The 27,734-nt window shown below is 40.5% G+C and overlaps 1 protein-coding gene across 3 annotated transcripts in view; it reads left to right on the top strand.

Moving 5' to 3' along the window:
• Positions 1–27,734, top strand: part of LOC117545481 (cAMP-specific 3',5'-cyclic phosphodiesterase 4B-like) — a 103,510-nt gene that overhangs the window by 47,942 nt on the left and 27,834 nt on the right. For all 3 annotated transcript variants that reach the window (XM_034215267.1, XM_034215269.1, XM_034215268.1), the window contains 4 exons: positions 12,823–13,017; positions 13,113–13,149; positions 20,682–20,752; positions 21,409–21,458. In XM_034215267.1, the coding sequence (XP_034071158.1) occupies positions 12,823–13,017; positions 13,113–13,149; positions 20,682–20,752; positions 21,409–21,458 (353 nt within the window). The remainder of the gene's footprint in view (positions 1–12,822; positions 13,018–13,112; positions 13,150–20,681; positions 20,753–21,408; positions 21,459–27,734) is intronic.

A 27,734-nucleotide genomic window follows, 5' to 3' on the forward strand; every position in this document is an offset into this window, starting at 1 on the left:
TAGAAGGAATACATTTCAGCAGATGTGTATCACTCAGATTCCACCTTTTCTGTAGAATGACTCAGATAACATAGGCTATCTCTTTTTCTTCTCTCAATTATTTTATTTCTATTGTGCACTCTAATCAATATTAATCAAACTATTGTTCGTTCATACATTTTAAGAATGGCGTTTATCTTTTTTGAGAATGAGTTCTGATTTGATTTAATGTATTGGGGTCTACAACAGATGATACACATGTTTGTGTCAGTACATGTGGTGCTAACAGAGGCGGGGGGTGTGTGTGGGAAACAACGGGGACAGGGCTGCTGTCAGACGATCAGCTGTGCGGCGTCATCACAAACAGACGTCGCTTCACGTGACGCCCCGGAGGAAAGGACGTCCCATTGCTCTTAAAACTCATTTCCCTGCTTCTCGTGGTTTCCTTGCGTCCCTCCATGCTTCCCTGGTGGGAGGGACTAGTCGCAGGGAAACGACGCAAGTGAGGGATGCAAGGAATCCATTTAATCGAAGTGAGAAGGGCCCCATAACGCCAGTGCGACGGGCCGGCCCTGGTCTCAGGTTACGCTGTAGGAAGTGTAGGTACAACCATAGATATATAAACACGTGTTTATATATATATCTATGGGTACAACGCTACATTTCCCGCCCCTTCGCAGTCATACAGTAGGCTACGGAGAGCGGCGAGAGAAACATTTCCTCAGGCATCGAAAAGCGGAACCGAAATTCACATGTCTAAATGATGCCGTTGGAATCGAAATATTGGAACCGGTTCTGAACCGGAACCGGTTCTCGGTACCCAACCCTATCAGTGAGCGATACACAGTAAGGGGGCGGGGCGAGTGTCTGAGGATTTCACCGGAGGATGGTCTGGTAGTTCCTCGATTATCGCTCCTGCGTTATCGATCCTCGATCCTCGGTCCTCCGGCCCAAATAAGGCCACTGGGACGCTTCTCAAGATGGCGCAGACAAATCAACTTCCGGTGATATGGGGTGCGTCTCACTTCGGTTATTTTTCATTTCCTCGCTCCTCGGGCTCGGTATCACCTGAAGTTGATTTGCCTGCGCCATCTTGAGTACCGTCCCAGTGGCCTTATTTTTGCCGGAGGACGGAGGATCGAGGAGTGATAACAGAGGAGCGATAATCGAGGAACTACCAGACCATCCTCCGGTGAAATCCTCAGACACTCGCCCCGCCCCCTTACTGTGTATCGCTCACTGATTGGACGATGCAGCGCATGCACTGATCTGGCTGCTGTCAGACGATCAGCTGTGCGGCATCATCCCAAACGGACGTCGCTTCACGTGACGCTCCGGAGGAAAGGACGTCCCATTGCTCTTCAAACTCATTTCCCTGCTTCTTGTGGTTTCCTTGCGTCTCTCCATGTTTCCCTGGTGGGAGGGACTAGTCGCAGGGAAACAACGCAAGTGAGGGAAGCAAGGAATCCATTTAACCGAAGTAAGATGCAGCCACCGAGACCGAGGAGCGAGGAAATGAAAAATAACCGAAGTGAGACGCAGCCCATGTCTACATGCCTAAATGCATTAAGTTGCTGCCATGTGATTGGCTGATTAGATGTTTGCATTAACAAGCAGTTGAACAGGTGTACCTAATAAAGTGGCCAGTGAGTGTTTATATTTAAAGGTTATTTGCTTTTGTTTTTTTGTAGTTCTAAAACAAATATTTAACATTGGATTTGCAAAATGAACAGCAATGTTTGCTGGGATATTTTATACTTAAATGTTTGGTTCACCACCTTTTTGTTGTTTCTTCCAGTCAGCTGGAACCCTGTGCCCAGAAGAACAACACAAATGCTAATTTCATCATGTGGTACACTATAAGTGGACCATTAACTTGAATACAGTGTTATTGTTGTGTAGACCTCTGAGGCCGAACACAATGGGCTTCTGTTCCATGCAATGCATCCAATATACATAAAAGGGACTTTTTATGATGGCTACTACTTTACTATATTGAATGGCAATTTGCCATATCCATCCTTTTTCTTTGAACCTCTATGACTCACCAAGCTATATTACCCATGATTACAGCCTCGCTTCAGAGATGTACTGCCAGTTGCTTTCATCTCTTTTCCTCTCATACTCTGCTCTACTGACTTTTTAAAAGCATGAGTTGCATGTATCTGGATAAAAGGTCAGGAGCTAGAAGAGTTTTGCTCTGTTTACCGCGCGTCACTGTGGACTCTCCATGACTTCTAGTGTTGTTTTCCAGCTGCTATTGATGAGCCAACAGGCATTTTTAAAGATGTTGTTTTGGATTTACGTAATATAAACATATCATGCAAGAGGGAGGGGCTTTCAAAAGATATCTACCAATCAAAGTAATCATAAACCTAACAAATATTTTCACAAGTATAAGAGTGAACGTTTGATAGCACAGTTTTGTGAAATCGATCTCAGGGAAGGAAATACTTTTGTTATAACTGATCTGTTTTGCCACATGATTAACTTACAACTCTCCGTTCTTTCTTGGTGTCATACCAGTGAGGAAAGGATCTGATTACAGTGGGATTTCAACATTTTCTTTGTAGCGCCGTAGCTTTTAAACACCAGAAAAACTGTTCTTGCATCAGACTTGTTGTAAAGCAGAATGGAAGCCAGTGGAGTAAACAATGAGCTCAGGTTGGACCAGGCAGATTTGTGCGGTGCCGTCACTGGTAATCCTGACCCTAAACTTTCACCACATAACTCACCGAGATGCTTTCGCAAGCAGGTGGTAAACAAACGTCTCCCTCGATGCAGGCGCTTCACTGTAGCGAACACCTGGTGAGTTTTTTTGTGATCGTTTAAAAAGAAAAGATCAGACTTGACTCTGTTTGGCTTTGTTTGCCAACTCTATTATTTATTTTCTTTTTTTAAAGGGCTCTACAGCAGGTGCATGGTTATTTGCAGTGGTGTGAGTACTCAATACTTTAGTAAAAGTAGAATACCACCGTGTAGAATTACTGTCCTGCAAACATTTCTTTACTTAAGTAAACGTGAACTTTTATTGGCTTGACATAAACTTCAATGACAAAAAGTGAAAGGACTGATTATGCATAATGCCGGCAGTATGAGAAAAAGAACGACCTTTTTGAACATTAAAGCCTGGAGACATGTCACAGTAGAGGCACAAAATACAAATCTGAAAATGATTTCAAGTGGCCTAAAATGTTTCAGCTTGAGTGTGAGTTTGATTCCAGTAGAGCTTTATTTATTAAGGAGAATAATTCAAACCATTGTGTGAGAGACCTTAGGGAAAGCAACAGGTGAACAGATGTATAGTAGATTTTGTAATGCCTTACAACAAATCTGAATTATTAACCTCTTACCCAGAATATTGTGCTGCTTTCCTGGCAAATGCTGTCCCACTCTTCTTTGTGTTGAAATGTGTGAAAGACGATGAAATGTTGTTATTGTGAAAAGAACAAGCTGAGCAGAGTCACAACAGAAATGTATTCCTCAACTTTCTTTTCAAGGCTAATGAGTATTTAGTTGAGTGTTTAGTACTTCTTTGGATCCTCTGCGTGAAGCTGCAGTCGATGGTTTTGAATATATATTTATCTAAAGCAGTGGCCTCTGTTAAGAAAGCCAGAATGTTTCTTTCATACTCTGTTTGCAGACTGATGGTAATAGGAGGTTCTGCTTCTTGTCAGTTTCCAAATGTCACCCAGTCCACGGAGGCTTTCAGCCTTTTGGGTGACTTCTGATGCTAAAAGAACCTTTCATAATACACATTACGTTTTTTAGTTGAATAACTTTGTCTCTTTGAGCTATAGATTTCATTTATAATGAAATAATACCTAATTTGCATATTTAAACATAACGTTTCAGAACGTCAGGATTTTACTATACATTTATTTTTAAAGCCATACTATGAGCTAGAAACGTCCAATTTTACAGAGGCTAGTTCAGCGATTGTTTACAGTATTCTCAGATTATTGGAGGCAAAGAAAAATATATCCAATAATCTCTCTCTAAAATTCAAACATCATCCAGAGTCTGCTTTTACATTACATTTTATTTCTAAAAACACGATGAAGAGGACATGTTCTGTTTCTGTTTAATATAGTGATCCAACGAGATATCCATCAATTCCGTTTCACCTTTGACTTCAACATGTCAACAAAATGAAGCACACATTTTGAACCTCATCTGCTCAGATTTCGGTTCCAAAATGAATGATCATCTTTATTTTGCAAATGTAAACATTCATTTTCAGAAAAGTAATAATACAAAAAACAAATGAATATTAAAGTTTCATGGTGATTGAATTAATATGTTTAGTTTTTCTTCATTATCCACAAAAATCTTTAACACTTGAAGCAAGGCTTGTCTACCCTTTTAATCAGGATGATTTCGCATCTCTCTCAAAATATTTTTGGCGATTGCCTTGGGAACCTTGTCTAACACACCTCTACCCTACTAGCAGCCTCTTCTGACCTCTCAGCCCTGATCCTTTACCTAAATAAGGAATGAGTTGTCCCACTGTACTCTGTGTTCCTGATAATGCTGTTTAATTCTTATTAGAGGAAGGTAAACCAGTTTCTAGCAATTGTCTATTTTTGCTTTGATTGTGATTTTAAGTAGATGCGATGTGACCTGAAAACTATAAGCAGTGCAAACACAGATGATAATATCCCCCGGTAAAAATCAATACTGCTTAGTGATGATTAATATTACACCTTATGCACACATTTTCTAAGTTGAGAAACTATTGAAAATCAGCAAACCACTTTTATCCTCCCCTTTCCCTTTTTAACTTTTGCATATTCAAGAGTCAAAGATGCAAAGGCTTTTATTGGCATATCCTCCAAAGCTACAGTGTAGTTGTTGCTGGCAAATCAAATCTAAAGTCCCATGCTCCTCCAAAAGTGCAACTTACAATATACTTACGACTTAAATAAATAAGGAAGTAAAATATATAATAAAAAATGGTGCAAGTAAAATGCAGGAATAAGTAAACCATATACATGTGAATTAAAAGGAAACTGAATGAGAAATGAAATACTGTGCATTAGAATAAATGATCTATACCACATATTTCATTTCATTTAATTCCAAACCTTTATTTAACGAGATTGGTCCCATTGAGATCATAGATCTCTTTTTCAAGGGAGACCTGCAGCATATAGGTTCCACATGAAACATAAAACAATAAAGGACATCATACATTATATTTACAGGATACATTTACATAGTTATAGACATTTACAAGTGGCCATAGTATCAACGAGCATTTCATTCGATCTCAGACAATAGCTGCTTGCAACTCTCTGTGTGATCAGAGAGCAGATATAATACGGGAGTTTACCCAACAAAGCTTTATAAATAAACGTGTACCAGTGACTGAGCCTCTTTACAGTAAGTGATGGCAGACCTGCCTTGGCATACAGGGTACAGTGATGAGTAAGTGCTTTACAATTTGTGACAAATCTCAGTGTGCTGTGATAGGCGGCATCTAACTTGTTCAGGCAATAGGCAGGTGCATTCATATACAACAAATCACCATAGTCCAGCACAGGTAAAAAAGTCACAGTGACTAGCCTTTTCCTGGCTTCAAATGAGAAACAGGACTTGTTTCTGAAAAAGAAACCTCACCCTCAGCTTTTTAAGCAGGTTATTGACATATGCTTTTATAGGTCATCATATGTAGCCAAGGGAATGTGCGGGAGTGGATGAGGAAGGCTTTACTAATCCGCTTTAATATAGAGGGGAAAAGGACAGACGGTCAGATAAACAGAGCAACTGCCAGTGTTTCAGCCCAGATCTTCCCGTCAGCGGCTGCCAAGCCTCTGTTATTCCTGTGTGTGTGTGTGTGTGTGTGTGTGTGGCTTTCTTTATTTTCTTCATGTGTCGGACAGGACATGCCTACTGTAGGTGTTTCAGAATGATTTCATCATTGAAAGATTGTGTGTGTGTGTGTGTGTGTGTGGCGCCACGGTCTAGCTGCTTTTTGCTGCCTGATGAGAAGAGAGTAATTGAAAGATGGCCAAGTGAAATCCAATTGTTTACATCACATTGGCTAATGATCATTAGATAATGATATTTACCAAAAACGAGGAAAAAAGCGAGTTGTTTTTACTATTAAATGTACCAAATCAATGCTGTGAGCTTACAGTAGATTAGTCAATTGGTAGAAAATTAATTGACACACATTGTTCCTTATTTCTTACACCAAACGATCTACAACCTCTCTTTGAGTATTCGGAGCCTTTCTGTCGTTTTTCTTTCTACATGTGTCTACTGCAGATGTTTCAGAATGATTGCATCATTGATCGATTGCCAAATGAAATCCAAACTTTAACAGCATATTGGCTCAACTAATTGATACCAAAATGGAGGAAAAGGGAGTTGTATTACTATTAATTGTGATGCTTTGAGCTTTACAGTAGATTAGTCGACCAATGTATTCGTTGATCGGCAGAAGAAATATCGAAAACTATTTCAAAACATTTAAAATGGCAACAAAATATTGTTTTCAGCAACTCAAATATGGAGAGTTCCTGTATTCTGTTTTAATATATTTTGGACTGACAATATAAGACGTTTAAAGACTTTGACTTTGAGAAACTGGGACGGACATTTTGCCCAATACCTACAGCAAAAGATTAAGAATGTCTCCTTGACTATCATGAGCCGTTCTATCTTTGTTTTTCCTTCTATAGAGTATGTGTCTACAGTAGGGGTTTCAGAATGATTGCATCATTGATAAATTGCCAAGTGAAATTCAAACGTTTACAGCACATTGGCAAAATAAATTGTTCCTAAAAAGGAGCAAAAAATGAATTCCTCATGATAAAATTAGAGAAGAATGCTGTGTTCAGCCACTCAATTAAAAGAAGTGTCTTTTTTGGTTTATATCATATTCAACTGAATATCTTTGGGTTGAGTTATTGGGAAACCATTTCCTACACCAATCAATGAATCTAGAAAGCAGTGGCGAACCGTGTCTATCACAACTGGACCTTCTGTAGACACACACACACACCCGCCGCTGCCCCCCCCCCCCCCTTTCGCGGCATTATAATGTCCGTCTTTTCACTGAATTGTCGTTTTGAAAAGGGTACTCACAACGATTCTGCAACAACTTCATCTTCACCTGTTGCACTTGTCATTTCAACGTTAAAAACAATAAAACTGCATGAATTGATTCGTCGCATTCATCTAGATCCTCTGTCTCGAGCCAGTGAACTAGCGGGCCTTCTAGAGCAGAGGTTCTCAATTGTTTTTCAGCCAAGGACCCCTTACAAGATAGAGAATACACCAAGGACCCCCTCATTCTGATTTGTGATTTTGGGCTATATAAATAAAAATTGACTTGACAGGTATGTCCCTTGGAATAATCTGACGTAGCCTATTTTTTACACTTCTATAGTCTTAGTTATGTGAAAGAACAACACAAGAGAAATGTATTAGAAATATATTAGATATGTATTAAAAATATTTGCACCATCTCAACACAGAATACCCATAAAACAATCAATCAATTAGCTGCAAGTAACACTGAACCTAAAGAAAATATCAAAGGGAAATCAAGAGAAAAGTGATCATTTGAAGTGCATTTCAGAACATACACACAGACACACACACACACACACACACACACACACACACACACACACACACACACACACACACACACACACACACACACACACACACACACACACACACACACACACACACACACACACACACACACACACACACACACACACACACACACACACACACACACACACACACACATAAAGATAACACATCAAGTGTTTCACTCTTAGTTAAATGATTTATAAAAGTCAAATCACAAAATAAATGCAGGCTATAAACAATTGAACACATGCCTGCATTGCAACATATATCAAGAAAATTGCAAAACAACTGCAACTGCATTGCTACAATCCCAAACCACTACTTGTAATGGCAGCCAGCTCTGGACACTATTGGAGTGATGCAAGGCAGTCCATGAAGCTGATTGCTTCTCTCTGCAAGTGAAGACACGCAAGGTGTGGCCCTTAGTGTGGGTGGGACCTTGGACATGCTGTGTGATGTTAAAGCACTCCAATAGTGACAGAAACTCAGCGGCAAAGGTGCAGGTTCTGGAGTCCACGTGGATGTTAAAATCACCTAGCAGTAGTGTGGATGGGGACATGGAGCAGATTGAGGTGAGAAGCTCAGACAACTCAGACATGAATGACGTGGAAGGTTTGGGGGGGCGGTAAATGAGGACGACCTGCTGCTTTGAGGGGGCAGCCACTGAGAAGGCAATGCACTCAAGTGAGATTTTATTCGTCACAAGCAGCTGTTTGACAGGGATATCTGCTCTGTGGATGACTGCCAGCCCACCACCACGACCAATGGAGCGGGGCTGTTGGAGATAAGCATAACCTGGGGGGGTGGCTAGGTTGAGTGTGAGGAAGTCCTGTTGGTTTTGCCATGTCTCAGTGAGGCAGAGAAAATCCAATTTCCTATCAATGATGATTTCATTTCATGATTTCATTCATAAGTGATGCTTTGTTGTTAAGGGAGCGGGTATTTAACAACATGAATGTGTGGGAGTTGTTATATGTTGCAATGGCTGGTAAAACAGTGATGCCATCAACACAGGCCAAGGGCTTCATGTTAACACTGCACACGTGTGGTTTGTTGTGATGACGTAAGTGGGCGGTGACGGGGCGCCGGGACCACACAGTTGGGATAGTGTCAGCTGAGCCGGTGTAAACAAACCCACGTTTGGAACCTCTGTGGACATACCTGGGTCTGCCAACTCGTAACAGCCCGAGGTATTCAATGACTGACAGACATAGAGGGGGTGTAGTGAAGTGGTTGATCCTAAAAAGTTGCGAGGCGGAGTAACGAAGCATCACGATGGTATGATGCTAACGTTAGCACAGCGTTAGCTGTGGTCGCGGATCGGCCGGGACAATGCGCTATCAGCCAAGAGTACAGGACAGCAGGCAGCCTGTCCAGGAAGTGACTCAAGGACGGACAGCACTGAGGAGAGATGGTGGAAATTGAATACGTTTGCAGCAGAGGAGCACCGGTGGTGGCCAGAGCAGGCTAGCCTGAGCAGGTAGAACTAGGCTAGCTTCTGATCGCCGTCAGACTGGCTGGGTGGAGAGGACCGTTGTTGTGTCTTTTGTGCTAGAACAAAATCAAACAGCAGCTAAGCAGGTGATACAGTGAAGCAGGATCGGGACTCAAAACGGGAAAATGAGACGGAGAATCGGGCTTGTCGTCAGATGGAGTCACTAACGTTAGCGATAGCGTTAGCCCTGAAGCAGGAGCAACATTAGCAGGTGTAGCAGGGTGGACAGGTCGGAAGCGGAGCATCCGTAAAAAGTTGCGATCGGGTGTTACAAAAGTGTCCAGAACAGCGTGTGCAAGCCACTGAACGTATGGAAACTGAGGTAGAAACGTTGGTCCAAAATTCGGCAGATACATTTTCGGACAGAGAAGCGGCGAACAGACAACGCCAGCGTCCTCTCTCTCCAAAAGTGTTGCGTCACACAAAAAAAAACAAAAAAACTAATGAATCTGAAAACTTTTCACGGACCCCCTGGCAGAGTGCCACGGACCCCCGGGGGGTCGCGGACCCCACTTTGAGAACCACTGTTCTAGAGGACCCTGGAACCGAGGGGAACTCTGAAAGAATACGCCCATTGGCTGCAAATCAATATATGATTGGTTGATCAAACTGTCAGTCCAAAGGTACGCTCTCATTCAGTGCAACGGCCAGGGCATTCGATCAAGGATGTAGAATACCTTGGTTGAAGGATATTCTACTCAGAGACCCAGAACAAGATCTGATTGGTTGCTTTCTTTTCTAACAGAAAACTACTGAAATGCGTAGTGCATGGTCCGAGAAGGACAAACAAATCAACGTAACACTTTCATATTACAGATCAACAACACAGATACGATTCTCATTTATTCATTTTATTTCTATAATTAAATCGATATTTTGTTTGTTTTATCTGAGTGTTCCATAGTGTTCTCTGAATACCTTGAAGGCCCTGACGGTTCGCCACTGCTAGAAAATAATCTGCAGATGAATCTCTAATGAAAATAATAATTACTTACAGCCCTACTTTCCCATATCTAGGATCAGCATCTACACAAATGATGCGTCATTGACATACTGTGGTTTCCTGTTTATGGCAGATTACGAGCCCAGATCCCTGTAGGTGGAGCATTCTGCTGGATGAATATTGAATGAAGATGGGATTTTGATGACGTGCGCCGCTGTGTCTGTGCGTAATCAGTTGGGAGTTTGCACATTCCCCATTAATCTGGGTTTCTCTGGCAGAGGTGTGGGACGGAGAGCGTCTCTCTGGGTCGGTGCCTGGTTAATCCCACATGCTGCAGCAATAACAGAATGGGGGGTGGGCGGCTAAATGTGGGGCAAAATGGTGAAGCGACCTTTGGATCAGTCCTTGCATTACAAGATGGATTGTAGATAACAGAGTATTTATGAAAGCTATGAAATGGGATTTTTTGCAGACACTTTTTTACAGCAACTGGGCTACATAAATCAAATGTCTTATATTAACCTTTGGAATTAGCGAGAGTGACTCATCATTTGCGGCATCTGTTGTTCCTGCGGCGCAGTGATACTCTGACCTTTCACTCTAAACTCCGATCCAGCCGACCTGGTCATCTGGTGGCCTATCAGCTCCTCCTCTCCTCCTACGTATTACATCCGTCTGTGCATCAGTGGGGGTGTTACTGCAGGAAAACATGATTGGTAGATTGACTTTGTTTAGTGTTTAAAAAAACAAAACATGCAGATTTTGTATAAATTCTGCTGCTTGTTGGTTTGCTTTTGCTCTGAGCCTTTTTTCCCATCTTGATAAGTTCAATGTTGGGACTCCTTCCACAGTCTTTTTTTCTTTTGTTTCTATAATTGCCTTTTTTCTATTGGGTATTTATTTTTTAAAGGGCTGGGACAAGCATTGAACATTATCTTACACTTTAAACTATTTGATTATATGGTCCATTAGTAGACTTATTGTTATTTGATTTATTCGTTAATACCATGTACAAAGCATTACTCTGAAACGATTAGAGATTATATTTCATCACCAATTAATCCAACTTTATTTATTAGAAATGTTCGTCCTTCCAGTCCATAGGAAGTGCAACACATACAATTGTGATTAATAAAAATACTATACCAATTTTAAATTACATTTGTAATGCCGTGAGATAGTGTGAGAACAATATGTTCAACTTGTTCAGGGTTAAGAAAAGGGAAAAACTAAACTTACTATGTAAACTCCCTCTGCAAGTAGATAGACAATACAACAGTTCAATGTCAAAGGGTTGACTGTCACTATGAAAAAAATAATATAAATATCCTGACGTCATACCACAAGGAGTTAATCCCTCTGTTTACTGGCCTGTTGCTCCTGAGTGGGGATGAGTGGATCCGTCATAGACAGTAAAGACAGACAACCCCACTCCCATGGAGCAGCAAAGCATACTTATTTAATGAGCACAATAGTTTGGTTTTAGGCCATGGACGGACGGGTGAGTAATCATTTTAGGGTTTATGCAACCAGCACTTTCTCAGATGGGATTTGTGAACACGTTGGTCAAGCCGGAACTTACAGTAGAGGCAGCTTTTTTAAGGAACAGGGTTCTTACGGTCATTAAAAACCTGGAAAAGTCATGGAAATTCAAAATGCAAATTCCAGGCCCTGGAAAAGTTATGGAAAACAATATTTTTCCCAAAGTTTTGGAAAACTCATGGAAATGTAACTAAAGTTGCATCAAATATAATTTATATTTTAGCTAATCGCCAAAATAGTAATACTATAATGATAATAAATACTGTATCGTATAATAATGAAATGTAAAATGGCATTTAACTGACGGGGTATTTTGCTGGTGAGAGATTTGTGTTGCTTTAGCGTGTAGAAGCTAGTAAGCCTATTTGATTTGTTTTAGATAGGCACAACTTGTTTCATATGCAGAAACGTATTTTCCTGTTCCATGTTAAAATAAACAATTTTCAGTGGTACCGCTGAGAAAGAGTAATTTTTTTGGTTATGGAAAAAAGGTCATGGAAAAGTCATTGAAAATCATTGGTGAAAAATGATGATTTGAGAATGCAGATGATCGATGATGGATCAGACCAGGGTTTTTAATGTTAATGAAAATGAGCAGTGGTAATGAGCTGGATCTCAATTCAAAGAAGAAACTTAATTGAAACGTTATTGCCTGGTTCAAATCACTAACGGCAATACAAACAAATGGATTTATGTTGATTGCTTTTCCTGTAAAAATTGACTTCAGATTAAAAGAGACACCATGAATCTCGATTGACTGAAATGTAACTACAAAAGTCCAGGAGATGGCGCTATGCTACAATTTGTTACACAATTAGTTTTAAAACAGGTTATTCTATTTCATTTATATATTGTTTTTATTTTACACATACATTTATGTCTCGAACGATTGAAGGAGATCAAAATGTTTGATCAGATCAAGGCGACCTCTTCAGTGCTAGTTGTTCATGTCATCATGCTAAAGTGTCCTCACTCCTCAGGCATGATACTTAATCCCTATTGCTCCCGTAGGCATGCCTGCGGTGTTATAATGTATTTCAGTTGCATTTGATAAAAGCGTCCTCTAAATGACATGTGATCGTATGAAATAAGGGTTGTTGTATGCAAATAAATAAAAACAAAACATTTAAAAACTGAACTAAATATATAACAACTAAAACTAGCAAACTGACCCTGAAAAATACATAAAATATAAATACAAACTGTACTTATTTAACCCACTACTTTTTCCTATTTCTTATCTTAGTTTTGAAGGTGAGAATGGTCCGTCGTTGTGCTGCAGCCCCTCAGACCCCCAGGCGTCCCCGGGCTCCGGGCTGGCTCTCCACCCCAACCAGGCGTGCCACGGCCAGCGGCGAGAGTCCTTCCTGTACCGCTCCGACAGCGACTACGACCTGTCGCCCAAGTCCTTGTCTCGAAACTCTTCCATTGTTGGAGAACTGTGAGTAGAAACGATCATTGAGAGAGACTGCTGTTTCAATATTCCCTCTGTTCAACTGCAGTCAGACTTTAATTGTTTTTCCCATCACATTTCAGGCACGGAGAAGACTTGATTGTGACCCCATTTGCTCAGGTAAGAGCTGATTATTTATTAATCTGTTGAAAAAAAGCATCAAAGTCATTTTAATGATGTTTGCTCAGTAGCTTGTTTTGGCAAACACAAGGGCTTGCAAAATGTGAAGCACCTTGGTAATGGAGAAACTAACTTGCCCTAAGTAACATCTCTGCCCCCTAGTAGACTTCAGTAGGCATGGCATTTTTTTTACAATATCTTTATTTAGTGAATAGTCCGAGACATTTGTATCTAATAGATGTCAGTGCGAAACCTAGTTTAGCAAATCCCTTTGTATCTTTCTATAAATCTATAAAACAAATACTGTGACCAGCCATTTATTCAAAAACACTATTGTCATGTTTTTAGGAATATAATAGTATATAAATAAATCTATGCATGACATGTTACATCTTTCCATACATCTTCCAAGACACTAAATGGGGTAAAAGGATTTTAGAGTCAGAATCTTACAGAGAGAAAAATAATATACCTGGTCATATGTGATATAAATCAGGCTTTGATCATGATACTGTATAGCAGGGCTATTCAACTAAAATTCAACGAGGTCCAGTTAGAGAAAATGTCCCCATGCAAAGGTCCGGAACATCAAAATGTCCAAGTTGCTTTATGAATTAGCGTGATATATATTGAAGTAGCTGTAGCTTTATCAACGTCTGCATGTAATCAACAACTGACTGCCAATCAAATAAATAAAGTACAATTCATAAACAACAATATTTATTGTCAATTAACATTGAACTATACAGATATACAGTCAAATACTGTGGATATGTGTAATGTTCCTCTCGGGCTGCATTTAAAAATAAATAAATAAAATAGCTTTTGAAAATATGTGCATCTTAAAAGTGCTTAATTTTAGATAAATAAAATAAAGTGTAGCAGCAGCTTGAGTTTCCCTTTTTCTTTGTTAACCGTTTCACATCATGACTTAACAGTTTCAGCCGATTATAGAACAATATCAGTCTTTACACATCATACCAATTGAACAGTTTTAAAGTTTCTCTTTCTTTCCCTCTTATATTGCAGTCCCTCACTCACTTTCTTTTAATTCAGTGCGAGAATTGAGCTTGAGCTTGTTGTCCTGCCAGGAGTTTAAATCTGGGCTGAAATGGTGTCAGGGCCATTCTCATACACATGCAGGTGCTCATTGGTTAGCCTCGGTTAGCCTGCCCTGGATATTTAGTTTTAATTTTGATCCTGGTGGACGGATCATATTGGGCTCTGAGACTGATTATTTTTTGTGACCTCAGTTCTGACTTGAGAGGGAACGTTTGGTCAAACACTTTGTGTGTTGTCTCATAGTGGCGTTTTGGCACTTTTAATGAGTGCCACGGTCTCTGAACAAATGAGACACACTGGTTCTGTGCTCCCAGTGGGCAGGATGAACATGAATGAGTCCACTCAGGGTTAAAAGCTCTGTTCTCACTCTCCACTTTCCTCTTCTTGGAGAGCGCCATGTGTAATTATGTGTCTCTCCCTGTCTGCCGCTAACACGCCTGTTCACTCTCCTCTCCGCTTCTCTCCCTGTATCGCTAATTATTCTCTTCACTCACTTTCCTCTCCGCTTCTCTCTGCCGCTCTCTCATCTCTTCTTCTGTGTTTCTCTCCCTGTATCGCTCACTCGTCTCTTTCGCCCCCTGTCGGCAGCGGTTAAAATATAATCACCTATTAATGTATTGATTATAGGTTCGGGTCCGTATAGGTCGGCATCCGGACCGCGGTCCACCTGTTGCCGACCCCTGCTGTATAGGAACAACGCCCTCTGTAAAACCTTCAGAAAAAGACTACCTTTTAACAATTTAAGATCGATATAATGTGTTATGTATTCCAAGAGACTACAGGTAAAAAGGGTAAAATAAAATACCTAACCACATCAACTTGCCCTCGTTGATTACTAACATTAAGGTCGCATTCACACCAGCCTTTTATAGTCCGGTTGAATCGAACCCTGGTGCGTTTAGCCGCTTGGTGCGGTTCGTTTGGGTCGGTGTGAACACAGTCCGAGACCTCTGAAGTGAACTAAACAACCGGACTCTGGTCCGCTAAAAGAGGTGGTCTCGGACCGCTTGCTAGTGAACTCTGGAGCGGTTCATCGCTGGTGTGAACGCAGTCCGCACCAAAACATAGGAAGCGTAGTATTTACGTGTCACAAGAACGCGGGCGTCTTCAAAATCGTTAGCGAAAGAGTGAAGCAGAATGTGTAAAGTAAAAACAACTATCAAACTAAAAACTATAAAAGTCAGAGCCACCTGTCGTCGGTGAAACCCCCTCCTTACTGCAGAACGTCTCTCATTATATGTGTTATAATGTTTTGTATCGCACGTTGTCTGATTATATAATCATATGCGCCGTTGCTGTTGATATGCTCTCCAGATTAACAACAGCATGAAAATAACCTGCCGATGCTTCATGGCGGAGGCTCTGGTAGAAATTGCCGGGATTTGCGTTTTTACCCCCTTAATGTCAGACCAATGGTTGAACAGCATTTTCGTGCACATGACTTGTGTTTAAAGTGTATAGTCCGTTTGAGTTTTGCCCGTGTGAACTACAGCGTGGGAGGCGAGGCCTCATTCATTCCTATGAGAGTTGCTCATTGGCGCATGATGATAAAATGGCCCAACTTTTGAGAGAGCGAAACGTCACAGATTACCCGGCATGCCTGAGAAGTACCCGTATGTGCACTCATAGCGCATGCGCAACTTTAACCAAAATGCTCGTTCACATCAAGCACGTCAATTTGCGTACACGTAACAGCACCGCACGTTCATGACAGCATGGTAATGATTTGTTATTATGATGGATTTGATATTAACGAGGCGGCAGTTAAAAGCTAGCGGCTAGCTAGTAATTATGCTAATGTACTATGTGTAAATATACTTAGGCCTATAATAATAAGTAATATTAACTATTTAATACAACATTTACGGTACAAGATGTAATCATATAGCCCATGTAGTATGATAATGAATTACAGCAAACATGTGCAATATATCCATTATTACAGCTCCGTGGGATGGCAGTAAGACGATATGGGTCCGTTCTTATTGTGCATCCATGGGTAAAGATAAACGCAACTCACATTGGTTCCTCATACAGCATCTCTGTAAACTACGTGTATTCACTGAATTTCACTCTCTGCCTTTAACGGCTCGTTGTAGCTCCAATAGCTCCAGCCCCCACCCTCCCTGTGAGCACAGTGTGCTCTGATTGGTCGGGACACGTAACATGAACGTGCCGGACGGCGCGGTCCCGTGGGTTAGATGCGCGTTCATAATGCAGAGGGAAATAACTCTCAGAATAACGTTATTAGCACATTATTACAACTTGAGGAACGAATGTTTTTAATAAGGGCTATACATGTGTTCATACTGGGCAGTTTATTTAGTTTAAAAAAAATTATCCAACGATTTACAGACCACTCTTTCCCCATGTAAGTCAATGGGAAAAAGTGTTTCCGGGCCTGGCAACCAAACGGAAGTGTAGTACCGCCGTTTGGCCAGCACGAATATTTTCATCTGAGTCCGGTGCACTTCCTGGGGGCTTGGTGTGAACCATAGACTGTATAGACCAGGGGTGCCCACACTTTTTTGGCTGGTGAGCTACTTTTGAGCTCACCGAGGTCTACCAACCAAAAATAAAATCCCAAATAGCAAGGGTTGCTGAATAACACGTTTTATTTATACATGGGATAACTACAATAGGGCATTGAGAGGCAGCTGCAGACATGTCACTCTAACTCAGTGGTTCTCAAACTTTTTCTGTCATTCCCCACTTTGAACAGGTGGGCCTTTTCAAGCCCCACCTGTTCCTCATCGCTCCAAAAAAATGTTAGGCCAAGCTTAAAATGGTCAAATGTATCGTTCTATAACAGGGGTCTCCAACCTTTTTTAGGATGAGAGCTACTTTCAAAAAATAAAACAAGTCGTGAGCTACTTTTACTCTTCTTTTTAGTTTTTTTTGCAGTGTATATATTTAGCACATTTTAACATTATTATATGCTACCTTTAACCTTTGTGTGCTGTTTGGGTCTGTGGGACCCGTTTTCAGTGTTTACTAAAATAAAATATATGCAATTTAATTATTTTAACCTGCTTTATTTGGTGGTGGACGTCACATCCTCTAGGCAGGGTTCGGGGGCATGCACCCCCAGGAAGATTTTGTTTAAATGTTGAAGTTAAATGCATCAATCTGGTGCACTTTGAGCTAGGGCTGCTCAATTAATACGTATTTTAATCGCAATTACGATTTTGGCTTGCAACGATTATGAAAACAACATAATCGAAATAAAACAATTTTATTTTTTTAAAAATAGGTTTTTCAGTTGAATTATACTTAAAGTTCAGGGTAATCAACTGTTAAAAACATACTTTTCAAATGATTTTCTTCAATAAATTGATGTTTTCAAAGTAAATGGTTAATCGTTTTTTTAAATCGTGATATCAATTATTGACCCAAATAATCGAGATTATGATTTTTGCCATAATCGAGCAGCCCTACTTTGAGCCCAACATGAATTTATGGATACAGCTCTCAACACTCAGATGAAAGGGAGCTGTATACTTTTCAATAATCCAAACACCTTTAGAATACGATCACAACAAATCATTTAAACTTGTTTATTCTTATCTTATGTTACCTAGTTAGCATTATTTCTTTTTATTTATTCATATTTGACTAATCCCTCCCATTTTAAACTTTTTACTGTGCTATAGTACACATTGGAATGGTTTCTTACTTTATTTTTGACAACTTTATTAAATAGATAAAGGTGTGCTCGCTCTCTCTCTCTCTCTCGCTCTCTCTCTCTCGCTCCACATTGCTTTTCTTCCCGACTGCAACGCTGTTGTGTGTGTCTGTGAGAGCCTTTCACATGTGTGTATGAGATATTTTTACCAGTGGCGAGCCTGTCTCTGAGGGCCTAAGAGATTCTACAAAATAATATTATAAAACATTAAAAAAATATATTTTTTCTTTATATATTTTTAAAAATATGTTTTTAGTAATATTTGTCATTATTTTTACAAATAATAACTTGATTAAATTGTATTTAAAATAACATTTCCAAAGAAATAAATCCTTTGAATCTGCCTATTCAGTTTCTGTTTGAATGTGAAGGGTTAAATGAAAGAAGCTCGTCTCTGTGAGGTGAAGACAGGAGCTGATTGGACGTCCAGCTATGAATTCACAGAGGGCCAGCTATAGTAACTGAAGAGAGAGTAATGTCAAATGACAGTACAATTGACCAATCATATCTTGCCTCTAAATGGGTGGGCTTTATTATCGCGGACTTTATGACAGGTTCCGCCCGCTGTGAAACGTTTCTTGTTTCCATAGCAACAACTGTCAACAGCGTAAACTCGCCTTCAAAATAAAATCATGCCAAATTACACTTAAGACATACAACTGCAACGAAAGTAACAAACACAATGCAATATCCTTTTCAATTTCAAAGAACACAAATTGGGTTATCTACAGGTGTTGTTTTGTGTGGTAGAGGGTCGCTTTCATTGATGCGTTTTGCACCCCGGGCGAGCCGTTGTTTTGATATTCCACCAGTGTGAAAAAAAAAAAAGAATTTTATTTTTTATTTAAAAAAATATTTTTTTATTTTTTTATTTTGTATTTCGTGACCCACCTATCACATCTCTGCGCCCCACACTTTGAGAAACGCTGCTCTAACTAATCATTTAAAATGGCTTAGTACAACAATTAGCCAATCGCTCTAAATCAGGGGTCTCCAACCTTTTTTAGGATGAGAGCTACTTTAAAAAAATAAAACAAGTCGTGAGCTACTTTTGCTCCTCTTTTGTTTGTTTTTTGCAGTGTATATATTTAGCACATTTTAACATTATTATATGCTGACCTTTAACCTTTGTGTGCTGTTTGGGTCTGTGGGACCCGGTTTCAGTGTTTACTAAAAGAACATGTATTCAATTTAATTATTTTAACCTGCTTTATTTGGGGGTGGACGGGCCTCACCTCCTCTAGGGGGGTCCTCACCCTCTCTAGGGGGGTCCGGGGGCATGCACCCCCAGGAAGATTTGATTTTTAATTTTGAAGTGAAATGCATCAATCTGCTGCACTTTGAGCCCACAATGAATGTATGGATACAGCTCTCAACACTCAGATGAAAGGGAGCTGTATACCTTTCAATAATCCAAACGTCTTTAGAATATGATCACAACCAATAACAAATCATTTAAACTTGTTTATTCTTATCTTATGTTACCTAGTTAGCATTCTTTCTTTCTATTTATGCATATTTTACTAATCACTCCCCTTTTAAACTGTTTTTAGTTTTTTTTACTGTCCTATAGTACACATTGAATGATTGACAATAACATCCACCACCCTGAAACTTTATGTTATATGTCTTTGCCCTGTGCTGTTTGTTTACTTTTTCTTGTACTGTTTATTGTATAGTTTAATTTTATGGAACAACTGTAAATACTCTGCACTGAACACGACTGTCACCAGCCTGGCTGTGGTGGTCATTAAAGATTCTAATCTAATCTAAATCTACTCTAATTTCTTACTTTTATTATTTACAAACTATTGAATATCGATAAAGGTGTGCTCTCCATTCATCTCTCTCCTCTCTCTTCAGCGTCTCAAAAGTACGATAGCAAAAGCTCAAGAGTCTAGAGAAGAAGAGATCTCTCTCTCTCTCCTCCTCTCTCTCTCTCTCTCTCTCTCTCTCTCTCTCTCTCTCTCTCTTCTCTCTCTTCTCTTCTCTCATCTCCTCTCACTAGCTCTCTCTCTCTGTCTCGCTCGCTCACATGAGGGCTGTGTGCTCCTCCGTGGCGATGACAGCTTGCGTAAAAAATAAAAATAATAAACATATTTGTAAAGTGGCGTGCACAAAGTGCAATAAATATATATGCAAGTTGCAACACACACACAGTAAACTCTGGCCCTCATGTGTTGTATAGGCTGACATGACTAGGCTGTTCAATGGGCCTGATGTGTTGTGTACATTCTGCCAGAAGGAAAATCACGGTCACACTCCTTATGAAGTGGTGAGCTGCCACATTGCTTTTCTTCCCGACTGCAACGCTGTTCCCGCAAATCAAGCAAGAACGTGATTGGTCCATATTCATTGTGGGGGTGGGGGGAGGAGGGGTGTTAGATAGAGTTGTAGTAAGTAGATAGAGTTCGCTATGATTGAGGTTTCGTGTATGCATAGGGTAGATTCTTTTAATTACATTTCCTTTTTTACATTTTGGATTTGTTTGGCGAGCTACTAATTGAGGGCTTGCGAGCTACCGGTAGCTCGCGATCGACGTGTTGGAGACCCCTGCTCTAAATAATCAGCTGTATTGCAATGAAAACTAAAATACTTAGCGAGTGTTTTCAAGAGAAATAATAATTTAGTAAATTATTTTCAAGCCACCTTTGAGTGTAAAATTGCAATCTTTAAATATTTCTATATTCCTTTTTACTTTTCATGTTGATATTCATCATACTTTTATCCACCTTAGCCATTTGTGCTGTTCTTTTCATCACTTTTTCCCATTTTTGATTTTTAGGTTTTGGCAAGCCTCCGGACTGTCAGGAACAACTTCACCACCTTGACAAATGTACAATGTGTATCCAATAAGTAAGTTATCACATTTCATTCAAAGTATCTGCTGTATCTGTTTTTTCTGTATTATGTGAGCTGAAATTCCTGGCAAGGAAGGATTTTGTTAAAAGTCTGAAGTTGGATTTTAGCTTTCAGGAACATCTAAAATCGCCACACTTGGGGGCGCCAATGCACCAAAAACATTTGTAATGCTATTATGTCATGAAGGAAGAACTCAAATAAATGTTAGATTCAGACATCGGGAGGGATTTTTGAATGTGAAGGCTGGTGTGCAGCAGCATAGTCACATTTTAATTACCTTTTGGTTAAAACGAGAAGGTAACCTCCTCTCATTTGAGTGCATGAAGGCTCCCGCTGATCACTGAAGCAGGTCAGTGGCTGCAGTTGCGTCAGGCAGTCAGCCAGAGATGGACAGAGAGTCAGTACGACCTCATAAAAAGAAACAGAAAAGCAGAGGTCACTGTGAGCTAAAACTGAATCAGCCATGACAATATCACACGGTAGAAAATCTGTCCTACGTCCAATTCTGAGAACCGACGCAGAATCTGTTTTGTGTTTGTTCAAAAGCAAAAATGACTGCTGCTTCAACCAAATCACACTCTGATAAAAAAATTATAATTATGCGGCCATTTTTTCATGTCAGGGCTCCTGATCTTTTTCTCTGGTTGCAGAAGGTCTCCAGCAGCAAATCAGCCTTCTTTTGCCAAAGTCTGTTTGTCAGGTGAGTCTCATCATAATCTCCTGCAAGAAGCAAATGCAATCCAATTCTATGTCAAGTTAAGGATACAAAACTGTGAGATTTGAATTGCATGTGGCTACAATCTGCACAGTTGTCAACTAAATGCCCAAAAAGATGAAAAGTCGTATTCAGCAAGTTTCACATTTCTTTATACTCAAAACACCAACAACCACATATCGTCACCTTCTTAAACTAATGGCCTAAGTCATATTTGAACGTTTTTCAAAAAACTGAACCGAATATATGATATATATTAATTATTTCACACAAAAAGGTTATGACAATATATGACTATTGACGTACAAATAACACTGTCTGTCAATTGTGTGAAATAAGAGGATTAGATTACTTAGGCCAATTTACGAACATGTTGTTGTGACTTAGGCAATTTGAAACCTGACTTAGGCCTTATTACTTCTGGAGTAAGTGACTTAGGCAAAACAGTGCACTTCTCTTTTCCGCATTACTGTGACAGACCATGGCTGGGTCGGCCACAAACAGTTTAAAATGCTAGAAGAGCATACAGAGACTCAGAAAACAGAGGGCAGTTTGGCCGTGGTTGGCCCTTTAATTCAATATAGCAAACTCAAAAGGTACAACTTAAATCTTAGCTAAATAAAACAAAAGGCAAGTAAATCAAACACTGAGAAGGCATGTGCCTCTCCTCACTACTCCCTCCAACTCTTCTTTGCTGTGTTTTTAATTATACCCTTTTCCATTTAAAGGTCCCATGTCTTGGCCATTTCTACTGATCATAATTCCATTGTTGAGGTCTACTAGAATAGATTTACATTGTTCAATGTTCCAAACTCACATTGGTTTCTCAAACAGCATCTCTGTATAGTATGTGTATTTACTCTCTGTCCTACACGGCTTGTTGGAGCTCCTGCCCCCCCTCCCTGTGAGCCCACTGTGCTCTGATTGGTCAGCTCGCCCACTCTGTTCTGATGAGTCCACCACCGTTACAGCGGAACATTAGTGATTATGTTTTACAATGGCGTTTGTTAGCAACCAGAAAATGACACCAGTAATGACAAACAGATGAGAATGCTGCGTGGGGTCTGGGTGCCGTGTTGGCGGGACGTTGGGGGGCTCGCTGCTCCGCCCTTTGAGACTCGAGGAGCCGACAGTGTGAGCTGTATTACTGGTGTCGTGTCCTGGTTGCTGCGTGGGGTCTGCGAGACAGCGAGACACCGCAAAACTCAGCCTGAGCACACACGTGAGTGTGTGGCGAACTGTAAGTGGAGATCCACGAAGCTGCGGCTGAGTGTGCCGGCGAAACTCTGCGGAGTATTGTGGCTGAGAAAAGATAAGGCTTGAGTGAGTGAGTGTGTGTGTGTGAGGAGCTCCACGGATTGGTCCATTTGGGCCTGGGTAAGATTACGTCACTATACTCAGGAAGAAAAAAATGGAAAAAGCATAGACAGGTCTTTTCTGTGTTAGAGTTTTACTCGCTACAGGGTGTACTTTGAGGGTTTGTGACTCTGCAGACCGTTTACATGCAGAAAAAGTTACATAACACACAAGGGGACGGGTAATAACCAGAAAAGCATGTCATGGGACCTTTAAATCAGTTTCTCCCCTGAATCTTTCTCAGTCATCTTGATGTGTGTGTGTCTAATTATGTGGCAAATTGTCAAAAAGCTGATGACACTCGAAGGGCATAACATGTTTCATGGACTGAAGGTCCTGAAACTTCCTCTCCTTGATTGGCAGAGCGTCAACTTCAGCAGTTGCAGCTGCCTGTTGATATTCCCGATGTAGTTGGGAGATGGTTGTGCCTGGGTGAAGGAACTTCTTGTCTTTGTAGGTCGCTGTGCTTCTGCAGTAGTGCGAATCAACAGTGGGCAGATCCTTCAACCAGTCCTTAAGGAAATCGGTGACAGCATTTCCACTTTCCAGCTTTGCATTTTTGCCACTCTTAGGTGGAGATGTAGTTGGCGGGTCTGCCACTTGTTCGTCATGGTCGATGGTGTCTTTGTTCAGCCAGTGTGTAATGGTTCTTTCAGGGATACCAAGTGTAGAAGAAAAAAAGCTTCGCACACTTTAAGATTCGTTCTATCCTGAAGTTTCAGTTGGTAGGAAAATGATGCACTGCGCCTGGATCCCTCACCAACTTTCTTTCTTTTGCTTCATGGCAACCTTTGTGACCAAAGTGGTGACGTATGTTCTTCCCAGTTGTCCATTGACCAAACTTTCTGAAATATCCACTGCCTCTGCTCTTCTGCAATGGATTGACAGTCTCGAGTCATGACTCGCTGACAGAACTTCGAATTGCAGGGAAGGCCCATAGCCTTTGCAGCTATTTCTTTGCCACCTTTGGCCTTGTATGCCATTCCTTTGAGATGTTTCTTCTTGGATTCATTTTGCTTTCATGTTTCTGGGCTGAGGTATTTATGTTGTTTCCTTTTGACCATATTGTTTTCATACACATCCTCTAGATGAGGACCATCATTTTCTGAAGTTGCTGCCAGACTGTCTTCATTTTCAGGGACAGACGACTCATCAGAGGATGGATTGTAGTTTGGGTCTATGACATCATCATCATCATCATCATCATCATCATCATCATCTGTGTCTTCATCATGGTGTGGACGGGTCTGCTTGGCATCTTCAGCAACACTCTCTTCTTCAATGAGAGTGTTTAGGTTATTGTCTGCTCCATCTGATACAGGGTCTTGGCCTGGTACATGCTGCTCCACCTCTTTAAAGACGGTCTCATTTTCATTGGATGATTCCTGATCGGTGTCTGAAAAGTCAAGTGCATCTCCTACCAAAAAGGAGTAGGCGTACGGTCACAACTGTGTGATCATTATGAAAAAAATGTTTGTAATTGCACTGTGGTCCTATGTATTAATACATTAAAGCTATTTTGATGAATATTATTTGGCCAAATTCAATTAAAAAAACATTTAATCTTTTCTAATAAGATGGAAATGTAATGTGGAAAAAGGAGACAATAATACAATATTAAGAATTGAAACAGATGACGCAAAATGTACTTTTCCTAATTCATAATTATGCAGTAATTGTAACCGTTACTTTTGAAAGGTTAGATTAGTTTTTAGATTAGTCTTTATTGTCCCAGAGGGAAATGTGTGCATGCTTCATGGAGCTACAGTAGCTACATTAGCTATAGTAGCTACAGTAGCTTCGGTAGCTACAGTAACTATACATTGTGATAGTAAAAGACTAAATAACTACACAACATTTATAGCCTAGCCTATAGTAGTAAACATCACTTACCCACAGGGGACAAGCCCTGAACCATGAAAATAACTTCATTTATCTGTTAATTTGTCTTTTTCTTGAGGCAGCCATTTTGTAAAGGTTGTCAAATTGCCTAAGTCACAAGACAATGTGACTTAAGCATTTTTTTTTTTAAATATATGGCCTAAGTCACACTCTTGACATAGGCCATTATACTATCAGGGTAGGAACAGCACTATCCTTTCAATAAGGATGTAGGCAATTTTACCAGAGGTGGCCAGCATCAAGAAGAGATGATTTAGGCAAAAAAAACATTTTCTCCAAAATATGACTTAGGCCATTAGTTTAAGAAGGTGATGATATTAGACATTTACATACCAGACATAATAACGTACATAAGGGAGAAAACAAACAATGATATAACAGAATGTGTTGTTGCTGTATCATTTGCATACATTAAGTATTCTCTTTACAAATGGAAAAAAACTCATTCCTTTTGGGTAAGAAACCTTTCACCTTTGGAAACACTGCACACATTAACATTTCATATTCAGTCTGCAGCGTGCAAATGCCCTATTATTTTCAGGTTTCATAATCGTATTCTGTGTCTCTACTGTGACATGTCTCCATGCTTTAATGTTCAAAAAGCTCTTTAATTTTCTCATACTGCCTGTGCAGCAGCACCTCTTCTCACCCTCTGTCTGAAACCAGAGCCCAGTCTGCTCTGATTGATTAGCTGGGCGGATCTGTTGTGATTGGTTGAACGCTTAGAGATGTCCCACTGCTTAGCACAGGGGTGCCCAACCAGTCGATCGCGATCGACCGGTCGATCGCGGGGAGATTCCCAGTCGATCGCGAGATGTGTCTAAAAATAGAACAACAATATTCTGTTTTATCGTTAATGTCCTATAACATAATCTTCCTGTGCCAGAATAATGCACTTGAACGCACCAAAGCTTTGTGATTGGCCGGCGTGACCCTCATGTGTGGGGGCGTGGCTGGTGGGCAGTGGGCACTATTTCGCTGACGTTGTCCATGTCAACAGGAGTGACAGTCCGCACACACACAATTATGGCAGAAGCAAAAAAGCCCCAAATATATCATTTTCACTCCGAGTGGGAGGATGATTATTTTTGTATATATTCCAATTCAAAGTCCATCTGTCTCATCTGCAATGCGAGCGTGGCTTTATCGAAGAAGGGTAATTTAGGAGCGGCATTTCAAAACAGTGCACAAACGCTACGAGACGGAATTCCCTCCTAATTCTGCCCTACGCTCCAAAAGGGGAGGGGCCTGAAAGGACTGCTAAATGCACAGCAGTCCATTTTCACCAGGCCCAACAACAAGAGCAAGGCTGCTACAGAGCATCTTATCGTGTCAGTCACGTTCTTGCGAAACACATGAAGTCTTTCAAAGACGGCGAAGTTGTGAAAGAAGCATTCCTGGAGGCTGCCGACGCGCTTTTTGGGGACAGTAAAAATAACAGAAGCATTTCAACAGGTTTTTGATATAATAATAACTCAAGTTAGATACCGTTATTAATCAGCTGTACGTTTTTGTTTGTTTGAACTTATTCATTATAATTATTGTACAAAATGGTATAAGAATGCAAACTTAAATTGATTATAGTCTATTATCAAGTTCAGGTTAAGAAACTAGTGTTGCTTGCATCCTATTTTAAAGGCATTTCTTTTTATACTCTACTAAAATGCAACAAAAAAGGGTTTGATTCTATTCATTGTGTCTTTTTTATTGCACTTTGGCAGCAGATTCCTGTGTAGCTTCAGATCTGAGTTGTCTTAGTAGTAAGCCGAATGTATACTTTTGTAGCAACACTAATTTTATATAATGGCAAAGAAAGGGTTCAGAGTCTTTTCTTTTGTCCTGTGTCATATGTGGCAGCACTGTTCAATGTTTCTTGAAAACATTACCCACTGTAGTGACGTGTGAATAAACTCCAACTCTGTATCAACAACACTGTTGTGTAACTTCAGTTAAATACTTGTATGTGTGTAGATTAGAAAGAGGTAAGATAAAGGATCTGCAGTAGTTTATGAAGTATTCATCGTACAAAGGTCAGTTTTATACAAGTAGAAGTGTGTATTTATACCTGGTAGTAGGCTGTCAGTAATGGCTACACCTCTCTATTTGGACTGGTAGATCTCGGCAGACTGGCAACTTTAAAAGTAGCTCTCGGTTCAAAAAAGGTTGGGCACCCCTGGCTTAGCAGATACAATGTGTTGGAGTGCTAGCCAATAGAAGTGTGAGTGTTCTCACTATGTTACAGGCAGGGGGGGGGGGGGGGGGGTTGTGGGAGAGAAACTCCCTCTGGAGCCTTTGCAGACCATCTACATGTCACCTATAACACACTACAGGAAATGGAAAACAAAAATCATAATAGGCCCCTTTAATTCTTAATTGGGGGCGACAAAAACAGCATCTAAAGGGACTTGGTTTAGGAGTCGTAGTGTCAGTGTTTCAAGTCCTGATAGGACCAATTACAGATTGCGGACTAGTAGCTGCCTAGGTGTCCTTGAGCAAGGCACCAAACCCTCAACTGCTCATGGCGCCTAACCATGGGAGCCCCCTCACTCTGACACCGCTCCATTAATGCATTTGTCCTATGTGTTTGGAGCCTGTGTGTGATCATCATGTGTCATATATTCTTCTTATCAGCACACAGGGGCTTTGGGTATGTTTGTCATCGCTTAATATGAGCTTTTCAACGTGACTACAGTTATAGATGTTTACTCTGCCAGTAAAACACTGTTATCTCTGAGCATTTGTACACGTGCAAATAGAAACCTTTTAATCTTGAGTTAATTATCTGGAAATTGTGACTCGATAACAATACAAAGATTCCCATGCACTGACGGGCAAAAGGAGAGAAGGAGGGTGAGAACCATGTAGAGAGATTAATGTAGGTCAGGTAGAGAAGAAGGAGGGAAAGCACCTGCAGAGAGAGAGAAAGAAAGCGAGAAAGGGAGGAGGAAGGCGGGGTATTGGTTCCTGCTGCACTGGTTCTTCAGCCTGATTGACGTCAGCACG

Source organism: Gymnodraco acuticeps, unplaced genomic scaffold (assembly GCF_902827175.1).
Source record: "Gymnodraco acuticeps unplaced genomic scaffold, fGymAcu1.1, whole genome shotgun sequence".
Taxonomy (NCBI): domain Eukaryota; kingdom Metazoa; phylum Chordata; class Actinopteri; order Perciformes; family Bathydraconidae; genus Gymnodraco; species Gymnodraco acuticeps.